We start from the raw sequence: 15,601 nt of genomic DNA on the forward strand, positions 1-15,601 counted from the left end.
TGTTCCTGCAACCTTCGGGTGGCATCGTTGTGGCACTGCAGGAGGCCAAGGATGGACATGTTGTCTGAGGAATGGGAGGGGGAGTTGAAATGGTTCGTGACTAGGAGGTGCAGTTGTTTATTGCGAACCGAGCGTAGGTGTTCTGCAAAGCAGTCCCCGAGCCTCCGCTTGGTTTCCCCGATGTAGAGGAGGCCACACCGGGTACAGCGAATGCAGTATACCACATTGGCAGATGTGCAGGTGAACATCTGCTTGATGTGGAAAGTCTTCTTGGGGCCTGGGATGGGGGTGAGGGAGGAGGTATGGGGGCAGGTGTAGCACTTCCTGCGGTTGCAGGGAAAAGTGCCGGGTATGGTGGAGCTGGAGGGGAGTGTGGAGCAGACAAGGGAGTCACGGAGAGAGTGGTCCCTCCGGAAAGCAGATAAGGGTGGGGAGGAAAAGATGTCTTTGGTGGTGGGGTCGGATTGCAGATGGCAGAAGTGTCGGAGAATGATGCATTGGATCCGGAAGTTGGCGGGGTGGTACATGAGGACGAGGGGGATTCTTTTTTGGTTCTTATTGCGCGGACGGGGTGTGAGGGATGAGTTGCGGGAGATGTGGGAGACGAAGTATGTCTTTTTTCAGCAACAATCAGGTTCTGTACGTCCAAACAACTAGCTTTGTAATAGCTGGTATTAATCCAATATTAAATACTCAATGTGGTATTTTAGGAGCAGAAAATATTGATAGTGTGTGTTTTAGCAACTCTTATTCATACCTGTTTTGACCGCTTCGTGGTTTTTTACTAGTGCTTGTTTCAGTTCTTCTAGTTTTTTCAGAAGTGACGACGAAACAAGAATCTCAGTTAAATCCTTATCACAGGGAAAGATTGACTCAGTGAATGAATCATGCATTGACAGCTCTTCTGTCAAAAAGAGAACATTTGAAAATGTAGCTTTCAATTAACTTGTAACTTATGCAGTCATAATGTACAGTTCACACTGCCTGTAATCTGTACTGGAACAAACATTATCTTCAGTGTTTCGCTGCACCCTCTGGTGGTTCAATCAAGAACCAGACCAACCAAGGCACAGAATATGTGTCATCAAAATTCCAATCAGTAAATGTGTAGATTCAGGGAAGAAACCGGAATTGAAGAATGATTCCTCCTGTTTTTTCCTTCTGTATTAATAATCACAACACACTACAAGGGATTGAAGAGATGCCATATGGCTTTTTGTCTCTACCACTCTGGGAAAGCGGTTAAATTTATGCTCTATAAGGCATTTGACTGAAGGAGATAAGTGAAGAGTTTATGAACTTAATTACAGAGCATATTGGAATACAACACTATAATTAACAACACTTGCCAGATGTACCTAATGTATTATTCATCAAAAAACATTGTTCAGATTAAAAGCAAAAGCTGTTATCAAGGTTTCCAAAGCATACAAATCTGGTTCAGGTTCTGAAGTGAAATACACGTTGGCGTACTTGTTGCTGAGGGTGGATACTGATTCTTCAATAAATGGAGCAGTCATCTTTTCCAATTTAATTATATCGAGCACCTTGGGATGTTTCACTAACACTAAAGGTACTGCGAAAATGTAAGTTATTTTCAAAAGTTTTGATTGATTTCAATTAAAGACAAAAATGAGTCGACATGAAAGAGTTCCTCCTGACCTACTGCAATTCCAGAGCTTTGTCAGAGAGATATTTTCACCCAATCCATGCGCTATCTCGGGTTCCAGGGTTATCTGAATATTTCGGGCTGGCCACTGGCAAATTCTGCTTATCCTGGAGAGCCCCCTCACAGGGAATGAAGTGAAAGTTCTAAAAGCCCGAGTGATGGGAAATAATTTGACTGTCATGTTCCCATCAGTCCCAGCTCATTCCAATCTGCGCATTATTAATTCTTAACTCACTCCTTACACACATTTCTCAGCACATTTCATCATGCATTTTATTCAATTGGTGATACAGTTTAGTGGTTATGATACCAGAATTGCAATTGTAGACACCAGGCGTGGAATGTTTTGAGCCCAGAAAGTGGCCGGGTTTTAGTACACCATCACTCACTTGATAACTTTGCTTTCTTGCCCCTGCTAGATTTCGTTTCTGGTTCAGAATGTCCATATGTGACCTTGATGCCATGCTTCCAATTGAGGCCCTTAAGGTGTCAATTAAGGATTATGTCAGGGTCTATTCACGCCTGGGCTGCAATTAACTCAGCTCCAGGTGGAATAAGTAAGAGGTTGCCCACCTGTTTGGTAAATCAGTGCATGTTGCCTATTAGTTGGGATTAGGGTCATTTGTGCATAATTGAAGGCATGGCCATAGGGCAGGGGAATAGCCAGCGAGATCCATCCACCTTCAAACTCAGCCCCAGAAACCAATTCACCCATCTGACACAAAGTGCTTGCCCAACATTTCAGTCCATATGATCTTGGTTATCTTTTGATAGCAGCCATGGCCTCCTTTATGGTGCTGCCAAGTGCAGAAGCTATCAGTATCTGACTGGCCACAAGCTTCTCACTGACTGGGAATGCCATCACAGGAATTTGATGCCCGAGGAAATCTTGTTGCTGCTCTTTTCGCTGTCTGTTTGAAAGAAGGTAGGGTGGGCCTTCCTCTGAAGGGTCAGCTCAGATAACTCGTGACCTTTTTAGAAAGTAATTGAGGCACCTGAAGAAAATTGAAGAATCCCATCTGCATCTTTAAACCTCCACCATGGAAATTCATGAAATATGAATTCAGTGTGATCATCTGTGAGATGGGACTAGTTAAAATGGCATGAACACTGGCTGGATTGTAATCGAGTGCCAACTGGCAGCTTAATACGCTTTAAAGATGGGACTTGTCCACCATTCCCTGGACTGCCCTACATGTGACTCCAGTCCCACATTATGCCCAGGATTCTCCTTGAAGCTGCTCACTTTCTGCTACTGCAGCCTCACCAGAAGTGCAGTGGTTACACTGTTTATACACATGAACTGAGTTTTTGATATACGTTGGGTGAAATTATCATGATTGGGCACACGTGTTTATGTTTCATGCCCTCAGGATCACAAGGGGTCACCAATAAACACCTCTGATGCCAGCAACATCCTGGAAACTAATTTTGCAAAAAATATGCCTGCAATAAATCAGGTAATTTATTTAAAAACTAACATAAATCTTCTGCAATGGCTCAGTTGGTAAAGGATTCGGAGTTTAAATTTCAGCCTCTACCATTAACCCCTGCTGGGCTGGCAGTAGGTGCACTTCAGTTCACCTCAAAGCTTTAGGTCTAAGGACTAACTAAGATTTCAACACTTGACTGACACCTGCTGCCCAGTTGTATGTGCATTTATGTGGGGACGGGGGGCAGAAGTAAAGTTTAGTTTGGCCATGATGATCCTAATGGACAAATAGTCTCAAACTGGCACTCCCTATTGCACATCACCCAGGTAGTCACTGATGCCTACCCACTGGGTATCGAGTGACTGGATGCTTTTGTGAAGAGAGCAATTCTACCAGCTTTCAGAATAAAAACCAATGGAACTATAAAGAACATTTTACATCTTAGTATAAACCTGAATAAATGCCAAGTTTCTTCATGAAATACCAACATGATAAAACCTCAGGGAAGCTGAGGCAATTCTGACTGTGACTTCTCGCTTTCTGAATTGAACTGAGTATGTTCAGACACCAGATGTTGCTGTCCAGTTTACTCTTTAGTAATAGTGAACACTGATTTCAGACTCACCTTTCACTGGAGCAAAAACTGTTCTTTGCTTCTCAATATTGCCTGACATTTCTGCACTGTCAGTGGCAAATTGTTCAACAGGATTCCTTTCCTACAGAAAAAAAACGCATTGTAATTTACTGTGTGTCCTGGCTAATGAGATTCTTGTGCATGAAAGGATAATCACTTAGCATTGAGTAGCCTGTTCTTCAGAACTGGAGAAGGAAGGATGATAATTTTGATAATTGCCCCACTGTAAGTGATTTTTTTTCCTACATCACTTCAGTGAACATTTACTGAAAGCTTTAATATGTACAACTAATGAACTTATCATGATGTCCTACTCTGTTGTTTTCTTGTGCTCCATAGCAGAGTGGACTATTGCTACTTTAAGTGTTGTTTTCATGGGAATTTATACAGAAGATTTTCAAGAGGTTGAATGAAGGGACTTCCTGTGATTGTACTGGTTGCTGACAGCAGAGAGATTTTATTACCATATAATATGCCATAAAATTGATTAAACTATTTCTGCATGGAATTCTTGTTCAAATACAAAACTGTGCTCCTTATATAACTTTTACCTCTTGTTCTGTGTTGGCTTGAACTGAAATCATCACTCCATCTGAAAACCTATATAACCTTTGTGCCTTTGTAATCATTTCTTTGGAGATGCTGATGTGTCCAGAGTTGATTTTATGAACTAAGATATTTAGATTATTAAAAAGTTCCTCAAGACACTGGCTGGACTGATCTCCTAAATAGAAAAAGGGAAATGTTAATAAAATATATAACTTAACAGTGTGAGCAACATTACACAATAAAGTTGTTCACTGTGGTGTTGTACAGTTTAATTTTACACAAGGGATTGGTATTTGCCTCACAAATACCTCATTTACCCCACTATTTTCTTCATTTCTAAAGGTCTTCAATGGCTAATAAGGTTTCTATTAGATTGTAATTTGTATCACCTTTCTTTCAGCATTATGCTACAATCACAATTTGACTGAATTGGCAATGATTGTGATTCAGATAATCATGTCATATTATGGTATAGTAACCACCAAACAATTATTCTCATGATGATCACACATCAACTATCATTTTTGACCATAAGAAATAGGAACAGGAGTAGGCTGCTTTGTCCCTTAAGCCTGCTCTGCCATTCAATAGTATCATAGCTGATCTGACATTCTCACACCCACTTTCCTGCCTTTTCCCCCCGCAATACTTGATTCCCTCCCAGATCATAGAATCCCTACAGTTGCAAACAGGCCCTTTGGCCCAACAAGTCCACTCCGACCCTCACAGCATCCCATCCCCTGTAAGCCACCTAATCTACACATCCCTGAGTACTATGGACAATTTAGCATGGCCAATCCTGTGAAACCGGAACACCCAGAGGAAACCCACGCAGACACGAGGAGAACATGCAAACTCCACACAGGCAGTCGCCGGAGGGTGGAATTGAACCTGGGTCCCTGGTGTTGTGAGGCAACAGTGCTAACCACTGAGCCACCATGCTGCCCCAATGAATGTAATGATCTCAGTTATAAATGTAGACAAGGTCTCTGTCCTCACAGCTCTGTGGCAAGGAGTTCGAAAGACACACAACTGTCTGACAGAAGAAATTCTCAATTCATTCTTAAACTGGTGCCCCTTTATTCTAAGCCAATGCCCTCTGGTCTTAGACTTTCCTATGATGGGAAACATCCTCTTATTTTGTTGATGTAACTTAAATTCTCAAATCAATGGGAAATACTCAGTTAGTGAATCTAGACCAAAAACAGAAGTAGGTGGAAAAGCTCAGCAGATCTGGCAGCATCTGTGAAGATAAAAATCATAATTAATGTTTCGGGTCCAGTGACCCTTCCTCAGAACTGGTTTTTATTCAGTGAATCTAGATTTTTTTTTAAATCAGCCTGTTCAGGAATGTTATGACACACCTCTGTAGCAGATGGAACTTGAGTTCAGGCCTTATGGTGGGGACACTATCATTGTGTCAGAAGAGTCTTTAGTTATGGGAGAATTCAGCTCCACAACTTTTGACTAGTGGTTCAACCTTGAATTTTGTTTGTAAGTTTGAATCTGCTATTAGCTCAATGCAAGGCTGAACATTAAATATTTCACCAATAAAAGGGAAGCCCTCAAAATGTTTTTTCTTTATGATACTACATAGAACATTGCTTGATCAACAGGAAAATTCTGCACAGTGTCTGGGATGGAGACTGAACGTATAACAACTCAATAGCCAGAACGTATGATTTAAAAAAAAAAATTTCCTGAATGTGGGTATTGTGGGCTAGGCTATCACTTATTGCCCACTCCTAACTGTCCTTGTGATAATGAACTGCCTTCTTGAATTGCTGCAGTCCACTAACCACTGGTAGGTACACCAACACTGCTGTTTGTGATTTCCCACTGGTAGTGATGGAACAGCGGTACAGTTCCAAATCAGGATGATGTGTGGCTTGGCGGGTAGTGGTTTTACCATATATCAGCTGCCTTTGTCCTTTCAGGTGACAGGTGTTGAGAGTTTAGCAGGTGCAGTTAAAGCATCCTTGATGAGTTATTGTGGCACATCTTGTGGATGGTACATATTGCTGCCACTGAGCCAAAGTGGAGGGAGTGAATATTGAAGATGGCAGGTGGTGTCCCAATCAAGTGGCTGGTTTGTCCTGAATGGCGTTCAGCTTCCTCGGTGTTGTTGGAGTTGCATTCATCCAGACAAGTAGAACATTTCCTGTCACCTTCTTGACTTGTTCCTTATAAATAGTAGACTGACTTTGGAGAGTCAGAAGGTGAGTTACTCGCCACAAAATTCCCATATTCTAACAAGTTGTTCTATTTATACAGCAGATCCAATCTAGTTTCTGGTTATTGGTAACCCCTAGGATGCTGATGGCAATTGAGTAAGCCTTCCATTGTCGAAAATGATTACCTTCTTAGTTTTCCAAAGCAAACTGCAAAAAATCTATGATTGTTTAGCACAGAAAAATTCTTATCCATTAGGCCATGTCCTGCATGTAACTATGATGAATAGAATTAATCCACAGAGGCATAAAAGTCTTTCAAAATAAACAGATACAAAACATACATGAGAATGTTGCTCATATTACACATTAATATTGGGAAATGTAATTTGGGATAGACTTTCGTGAAATGGTTAACCAGCAAGGTTACACCAAAAATTTGTGCTGATCTTCCCATCAACATTTTAAAGCAAAAGTCTTATTTATGCACATTGGAATGTAAAAACTGCTGTAAAATAAATAAAAATCAGTGTAAATAATCACAGCACAAGGAATAAGGAACTTTTGACATATCCTTTCTTTAAATCCCCAATATGCTCGAAAATTAAATTTTGGAGACATCAAGTCATTAACTTTGCACATAGAACATCATGGTCAAAAAATGGAACTGTGGAAGTGTCTCAAGTTTTACTTTAATTCATTCTGAAGACAAACTTCTGTAACAGGCTGCAGGAAAGAATGTTTGGGTTGGTTTTCTCTTGGAAAGCTCAATATTAATGTAGCGTAAAACTACAGCCAAGAAAACACTCCAATGCCTCTACTTCCTCAGAAGGCTAAGGAAATTCAGCATGCCCACAATGACTCTTACCAATTTTATAGATTCACCATTCACCATATTTGGATGCATCACAGCTTATTTCGGCAACTACTATGCCCAAGACCGCAAGAAATTAGAGTTGTGAACACAGCCCAGTCCATCACGCAAACCAATCTTCCCTCAATTGACTCCGTCTATTCTTCCTGCTGCCTCAGGAAAGCAGCCAGCATAATGAAAGACCCCTCCCACACTGGTTATATTCTGTTCCGTCGGGCAGAAGATACAAAAGTTTGAAAACACCAACAGATACAAGAACAGCTTCTTCCCTGCTGTTATCAGATTTATAAATGGACTTCCTATATATCAGAGTTTATCTTTCTCTGCACCTTCTCTATGGCTGTAACACTATATTCTGCATACTACTCTATTACCTCAATGTACTTATTTAAGGTATGATTTCCTTGAATACTATGCAAAACAATAGTTTTCACTATATCTCTATACGTGTGACAATAATAAATCAACTCAAACCAGTCAGTAACTGTATGGGCCCAACGAACCACAATGATGGACTGGGAATATCTTTACATTTGTTTACGACTGACAGCCTCAAATGACTGTCTGAATCAAGCTGATGGTCTTTTTCGTATGTAATTCTGGTTCCTAATGATGGAGCCGGAACCTTGATCACAATTTTAAGGAATGCAGGCACACACACACACACAGAGCAAGAGAGGTCAGATTTTACCCCAGGCTCTGAGAGATGAATTTTTTTTAAATGTATAAAGTGACATTAAAACTAAGGAACTTAACTTTAGGTAAAGCTGTGCCTAACATCTTAAATGTAAAATAACAAACTGTTCAGAACTGGCATGAAAATTGAAATTATGCTATATTTGTGCTTTTGCTTTGCTGCAAGCTTATTTGGCCCAATGTATGTTGCATTGTACTTACGCCAGGATTGCAAAGAAGCAGAAGTCTTCCTTACTCTGTATTACTGGGCTTCCCTCCCAGAAGTTAATGGTGGTACAGCTGCCAACCCTATCACTTGTCATTATTCTCGGAGCTTCAGCTTGTGCTCTGCTCATGGTTTCCAGCTCATCTACCATGATCCATTTTCCTTCTTTGTTTTGGCACTTGCAAGAATTAAAACCATCCAGCATTTCCTGAATAGAAAATATCAGTACGAGATTATAATGTCTCAAATCAAACATCACTGATTAAAACTATTTACAGTTGTTCAGAAGTGAAATCAGAAACCACTTTTGCACACCAAAGATAATTTCACACTGTCTGCACTAAACTCTTGAAAAGCTGGGGGTTGATTTAAATCTTGATGACAGAAATCAACAGAGTTTTGTTTGGTTTGTGTTTGAAGGGAATCTGGGTCAAAGACAGGAAAGTAGTACAGATCAGTTCTCATCCAAATAGTGGTGGAACAAGTACTGCTGCTCAAATGCTTATTTTATTCCTATTTCAGAAATATAGAGTTAACACCACATTCCAACGCTGTCAGTGGGAGCTGCACTTTCAGGATACAGCATTAAGATTCCAACATTTACAAGTTTGTGATGACAATAACTTAGCCAATGAGGGAATTGCTTCACATTGAATATTTTTTCAACAATGCTACTTATTGTTTTGCTATAGCATTTCATTTCAAACAAAATGAAGATTGTGTGATATTTCAGCCTATTTTAAAAGTTAGATCACTTAATAGAGTCCTTTGCATTTCAAACCTTTAACTCCTGGGTTTGTTGGCTGATGTGTCGATAAAATGCCTGAACATCACTCTTGTGTTTATTCAGCTGAGCAGCAAGGTGAAGATTCTGATCCTCCAGTTTGTCATACAAGTACAAACATTAAAATCCTCCAGTTCGATTTCTGCTAGACTTTTACCTGGTAATAGATAAAAGGAGTGTAAATGATCATAGTCAAATAAATGTTTGTTTATGGTCTATCTAATTCAGTGTTCCTTTAATTCTATACAAGTGTCTACTTCTTGAATGGCACATTAGGGGGAGACTGGCTTTAAATCCTGATATTTAAGTAATCTGGCAAAACTTTAATAATGACATTGCATTGGGACATACAAAGAGGGAAGAAATAAGGGGAAAATATTGTATTTCACATTTACATTTCAGGATGCCCTCAAATTTTCACAGCCAATGGAATGTGGTTACAGTTGTTTTGTAGACAAAACTGTCTCATTAGAGGCAGTTTGTACCCAAGGTAAATTTAACTACATTGGTGATGTTGATTTGAATGTTGAATGGTGTTGGGTCACTGGGAGAATACTTTGTTTCTCTTTGATAAACAAACATCTTTTGTAACCACCTGAACAGACAGGTGGAACTTTGGTTTACTGTCTCATTTGATACATGACCCTCTTGTAGTACTGCATTTCCTCAGTAGTGGACTGAAGAGGTCAGTATTGGTAATGTGTTCAAGCCCATAGATAGGGCTTGAACCCAATGCTGAACCTAGACCCTGCTATTAGAAGAAACTCGGTTTCATAAAAATGTTTCTATAAAACACATGAAAAAAAGTTAAGCTAGCTTTATAGAGCACTTAATAAAATAATGCAATGGTACAAGACAAGAGGAGGAAATATTTTTGAGAGAATGTGCTAACTCATAAGCAAAGGTGTGGAGGAGAAGGGTAATCATCCCATACCTGCTACGAGGGTCGATTCCTCTTCTGCTTCTGCTCCTTCTCCAGCAATTCGAGGTCCAAGAGCTTCGTAAAAACCCAAACTAGGGAAAAATGTTGCATCCTCATTCACCATTCTCAATCAAGGATATAAACACAATCATTAACACATCTAAAAACAATACATTAACTCATCATTTGGCTATGTACAATTATGTTTCAGTCATTTCCTTTGTGGCTCCTGCATGAATTGGTTCAGATAATTGGCAAGTGATATGATTGAAGGCCTCTAACAATGCCTTCTGCAATTGACTAGACATTGCCTCATGGTAACTCACCTGTTGATTTCCCTTCCTCTTTTTGGAAGATTATCTGTATTCTCTCTCTCTTTGTGGAAACTGGAGTGAGAGATACAGGTAAAAGCCCCTTTATGTCACTCAAAGACATAATGCATTGAAATACAACGTGCCTCACAACAGCACCACTCTTTAGCAAAGGCAAACAAACTGCCTTAAAGTTTCCACAATGGGGGAATCTCTCTCAATATCCAAAACAAGTTTGAATATTTCACTTGTATCTCCAAATGTCCTCTTTAATAGGTAGCTTTTAAATTTTAAGCAAAAGTAACAACTATGGACAAGATTTTCCCTTTAGGCTGGGGAAGACCTCTCTCTAAATGGTCAAGTGGGAGTCAGAAGCATGCACTGCCCAGGAACACTGCACCCATTGTGATTTTCCTTGAATTGGCCAAATTCATGGCCAAAGGGTGAGCCTGCCATTCAATTAAGGATGACAGGTCAGCTCTCGAAGCCAGAGGACCAAGAGGGATCCTCCAGTATTTTAGAAGGAGCAGTTTGTCTCTTCAGGAGGAAAACAATACATCCAAGATGAAGGCACCCTCTTCATAAGTTCTAAAATTTTAAATAAAAAAAAGGTCTTAGCAGCCAGTTCACCATCATAGAAGGTGATATGTTGTACCAACCTGCCTCTGCGCAATTGAGGTCTAAAAATACAGCACTGCAGCACCATTTTGCAAAGATAGCAAAGGAGCGATAGCTGCATGAAGTATATCATCAGCATCTGAATTCTGAGGTTTTATGCGGTGGCAAGCAAATGTTTATCTGTATTAAATTCCTTACCTGTCCTTCAGTATGACATACTCAGATGGGATATAATGTTCCCCCAAACTGCGCCATTTTGGTTTCCATGTTTGCATGGGATTTAATACTGACTGAATAGGTGTCATCACCATAGCAGACACTGTAAACAGTGCAGTAATCACAGCAAGGATACAGAGTGCACCTGAAGCAAAAAAAAAAATGAGTGAACTCACTCCATTTTCAAATTAGTATGGAAAACATACTTGACTTATTAATATATTTGTTAAAAAATCTGAACATTTATCCTATGATATTATTCATGTTAAGTCAGATGATGTACTATATTATTGTACAATTGAACACAACATATTACTGCTGTGTTAAATGCAGGTCTGCACTCAGTAGCCTCTCTCTTTAAGACCATAAAGTCTATCTGTTCTAAGCAGGTTAATTAGATATCAAAGATTTTTTTTTTCACCAAAAAAGTCAGCTGTTTCTTGGTATATCTTATAAGGCACTGTATAAAATTCAGTTTTTATTTTCCCAAGTCAGAAACAACTATTACCAGGCGACTGGCTTTTTAAAGGTCTTTTACATTTTGCCCAAAAATTTGAATATGCAATTGGTTTTATATTAATTTTTTTTTAATATTTGGTTTCACATATCCTCCTGGCTCTCATTCCCCATGATTGGCCTAGGTTCTGGAACATGGTGGTGATATTGAATAATACCACTTGTTCCTTTAACAAGTCTGTGGAAATTTAGGCAACTGCAGCTGGTGGTAAAATGTTCAGGTCTATGAGAGATTGTAGATTTCAGACTCCAGGTCCAAGGTTTTGCAATAGATTATTTTGTGTCAGGGACCAAACGCGATTGATGTCAGGGAATGAGAAATTTGTGCTCGGTGCAACAAATTCAACACAAATGAACATCTAATACAAGGATTCTCAAAGTATGGTACCTGATGGTACAGATCAGGCTAAATGACAGCAGGCCAGAACTTCCATTCCCACCACTTATGTGAGGTTGCATGGCCAAACAGGCTCCTGCTTGTATGGCATGGAGTTGGCACATAATATAGTTTTATAAGCAAGATTTGTTTTAATCTATTTTTGATTGTTTATAGATGTAAGGTAAGTATCAGATTCACGGAAAAAAGATTGGGATATTTTTACAGACTGTTTTAAAGAACAATGCTCCTTTGTATGGAAATGTCTGTGCTATTTTTTTGCCATGAGTTATTAGTTTGCTTATGATATTTAATAAAAATGCACTTCAATTTATTGCACATTGAATAAAAAAAATATAAAAATGGGGATAACCATAAGTTGCCATTAATTGTGATGATCTTTTGCAGAGGCAAGTGAAAGCAGGCACATTTGGATGGAAAAGTGGTTTGTGGGGTTTTTGGCCCAATCCATGTGATCTGCAAACAAAGTAGTTTGAGAACCAAAAATCTAATACTATATGGTCTATTGATGCAGAGGATGTCTCTCTTCCATTTTGCACTTGAACTCTACGCCCGATTTCCATTCAGTAAATCAATTTGAGATTTTTGAACTTTATTCTTGAATCTTCCTAGTAATAACATCAACACTTCAAGTTCTTGTTAAACTTCTTTCTCATTTCGCAGAGGAATGTCATTCCTCCAATGCAACAAATACTCATATCCTTATATTTATGCCTGAGATAATTTACCAGAAACCGTAACGTACCTTTCATACCACAACTGTATTGTTACAATAAAGTTCTTTATTTACCTATGATGACAGCCCAATCAGGTGCCAGATTGAGGTTTTGCGGTTTTAGAATTCCATGCCGTACCAGCTGGATTGGAGAGGACGGTTGAACCAGTAAAGGTACAGTATCACACTCTCCAAATTTATTGACACTCACCATTAGAGTTCGTTCAGGTTCGGCGTTATCATAAAATACATATTTCCCAGGTTCCATGAAAACACGAGCAAACCTAAGTTAAAACAGAGGGAATCAGTAAAATATATTGTGCCATTAAAGAATCTGCACAAATAATACTTGGTAGGTTCCGGGTGACGCAGATTCTCTGTCTGGTTTCTTCCAGATGTTGAGTTGCGGTCTGGATTATAGTCACATCTGCACATGGGTGTATCTAAATTTCAGCTGAGACTCATTTGGTAACTCACTCACATCAAAGTCTGAAGACAAGCCCAATCCAATACCTGAGCACAATAAGTTAGGCTGCATTCTAGGAGGTGTTGGGTGAGATATTAAACTGAGAACTCACCAGTCTTCTCAAAGTGGGCATAAGAGATTGCATTACACTCATCAGAAAGGGAGTGGGAGAATTCAGCCCAAATATCTTGTCTGATAAATCTCTCCCTAACAACATGACAATTACATATTTGATCATCACATTGCTCTTTGTGGAAGCTTGCTTGTGATTTAGCTGCTACATTTCCTAAGGCATAGCAGTAGCTACATTCACGCTTGCTTCTTTGGCAGCAAAGTGCTTCAGGATGTCCTGAGATCATTTAAAAAAAGTGCTCCATATGTATAGCTTTCTCTAAAAAAGGGGGGGTGCAGAAGGAGTGAGTGCATGCTTGTGTAAGAAAGTGTGTATATGATGGAATGAGTATGCATATGAAGGAGGATATGTGGGTCAGCGACAGAAAGACACAGAAGTTTGAAAAGATGACAATGCATGTCTGTGGGAGGAGAGACTGTGGGTGCTTTGTGGCTCAGAAAGCTCTCTCTGGCAGGAATATCTTTGCCCCTCGCTCACCAACCACTATCACATCCCTTATCTTGATTGGTTTGATTTGTCCCAGAGGCCCTGACACCAACTACTTTGATTCCAAGGTATGTTCATTATCCTTCTTCCGGTTGGGCACAATCCCAGCACTTACCACCTCTCCCAATGGCACAGCTGTGACAAAGAGCTTCCAGTCCTCTGAATGGTCAGTTGTCCTGAAGGCAGGATCTAGACATTCTGATGGAGGCAGTTAATTGCCTGATTGCCACAGAATGGGGTCGGGGCTCCTAAAAGTTGATGAGGCATGACTGCCTGTAACTTATCAGTCTGTGGACAGGGTCAATACTTTCCTGTAAAATTCAGGCCTATGTATATGGGATAATGTGTAAAAATGTAACAGAACACATATGACTTATGCACCTCATATTAAACTGGATGAAGACAAGGTGGACAAAATTATCAAACTAGGGATTGTGCCTACTTTAGAATTAATGATTGAACTGTTGCATTTAGATAAAAGTCAAGAATCCATTATTCATGAAAACTGTTGAAAAGCATCAGTTATTTAACAGTAAATGGAACTCTGTTAATGCTTTATATGCCAGTCAAAGGCAAACATGTGAAGCCAGAGATTTACCTGGAAATGTTGAAATTGGTTTCCCTAATGAAATGATCCAACTTCCTGAAGGACCCAAAGTCCCAGTCTGAATTTGTGTTGAAAAGATGGTCTTTCCGGTAGATGGGGTAGTGACTCAAACTGCGATCTATTGAAGAAAATTGAAAAAAAAACACCAACTCTCTTTCATATAGAGCTCACTATTAAGCTTCTCAGAAACAAAATACTCAGGGGGAATGCACAAGCTTTGAAATGACTGCTTCAGCAAAACTAAAACTTGACATGGCTGCCTTGACATTACTCTATCCTCTATCTGAAAGGAGGCATTAATCCATTTCAAAAGCACCATACAAGAAGTGTCATAGATTTCAAAGATTTCTTTGGAAAGTAATTTCACCAAATGTTGGTTTTGACAATGATGAATGTTGTGTAATGTTAATATTTCAATGATCCATCATTTGGACTCCCCCACTGATGTCATTTTGACCAATTTTGTTCCCTAAATTAGAATATCAGCAATTTGGGCCCATCAGCAATAATAAAACATTAGTAGGCAACTAAAATAGTAGGTGCTATGCCCTGAAATCATCTTGGCATGACAGTGGTAAAACATGGACTTCAATTTTCAACTTCCATCATCTGCATTTCACAACCTGAAATGGCTTTAAAAAGGAAAAGTACACTGACTTAAAAATGGTTGTAGTGATCACATGACAACAACTATGCCAAGCTTCATTAAATCATGAATAAACGAGCACCAGTCTGAACTGAAGTTAACATGCCATCAAACAGAATGAAATCAGTTGACCAGACTTGTACCGCCTTTTTGATGTACACCTTGACAGAAAATTCACATGTTGGAGAGCTATGTGATTTACCACCTTGAAAACAGAGCAGTGCACAAACCAGCTGTATTTCTGGGAGCTCTTTTATTGACAGAGCAGGGGTGAGATGGATTTCTATTGAAATTGGAGATGGCCCTGTCACTGTCTCCCTGCTTTCTCTCAGGCTTATGAAAGACAAAATAGCTAGTAACAAAACAAACAAGACAGAAACATCCTATCACTGAGAACTTGGAGATATCTGCAACATTCACATCTTCCAAAAATTCAGAACATTCTCAACCAACTGTGATAACAAGGTGTAAAGCTGGATGAACACAGCAGGCCAAGCAGCATCAGAGGAGCAGGAAAGCTGGCGTTTCGGGCCTAGACCCTTCTTCAGAAATG

At 39.6% G+C, this 15,601-nt stretch overlaps 2 protein-coding genes across 2 annotated transcripts in view; both read right to left on the reverse strand.

The window, feature by feature from the left end:
• Positions 1-9,121, reverse strand: part of LOC125486736 — a 29,600-nt gene extending 20,479 nt beyond the window's left edge. Inside the window, exons 1-5 of the mRNA XM_048615623.1 lie at positions 9,013-9,121; positions 8,262-8,439; positions 4,288-4,460; positions 3,728-3,818; positions 758-904 (exon numbers count right to left, since the gene is read on the reverse strand). Coding sequence (XP_048471580.1) covers positions 758-904; positions 3,728-3,818; positions 4,288-4,460; positions 8,262-8,436 — 586 coding nt within the window. The 5' untranslated portion in view covers positions 8,437-8,439; positions 9,013-9,121. The remainder of the gene's footprint in view (positions 1-757; positions 905-3,727; positions 3,819-4,287; positions 4,461-8,261; positions 8,440-9,012) is intronic.
• A 1,963-nt stretch (positions 9,122-11,084) lies between these two features.
• The window catches only part of LOC125486738, a 23,293-nt gene continuing 18,776 nt past the window's right edge, over positions 11,085-15,601 (reverse strand). The window contains exons 9-11 of the mRNA XM_048615625.1: positions 14,394-14,520; positions 12,922-12,994; positions 11,085-11,227 (exon numbers count right to left, since the gene is read on the reverse strand). Of these exons, the coding sequence (XP_048471582.1) occupies positions 11,204-11,227; positions 12,922-12,994; positions 14,394-14,520 (224 nt within the window). The 3' untranslated portion in view covers positions 11,085-11,203. The remainder of the gene's footprint in view (positions 11,228-12,921; positions 12,995-14,393; positions 14,521-15,601) is intronic.

This window comes from Rhincodon typus, chromosome 32 (genome assembly GCF_021869965.1).
Source record: "Rhincodon typus isolate 14 chromosome 32, sRhiTyp1.1, whole genome shotgun sequence".
NCBI classification, from domain to species: domain Eukaryota; kingdom Metazoa; phylum Chordata; class Chondrichthyes; order Orectolobiformes; family Rhincodontidae; genus Rhincodon; species Rhincodon typus.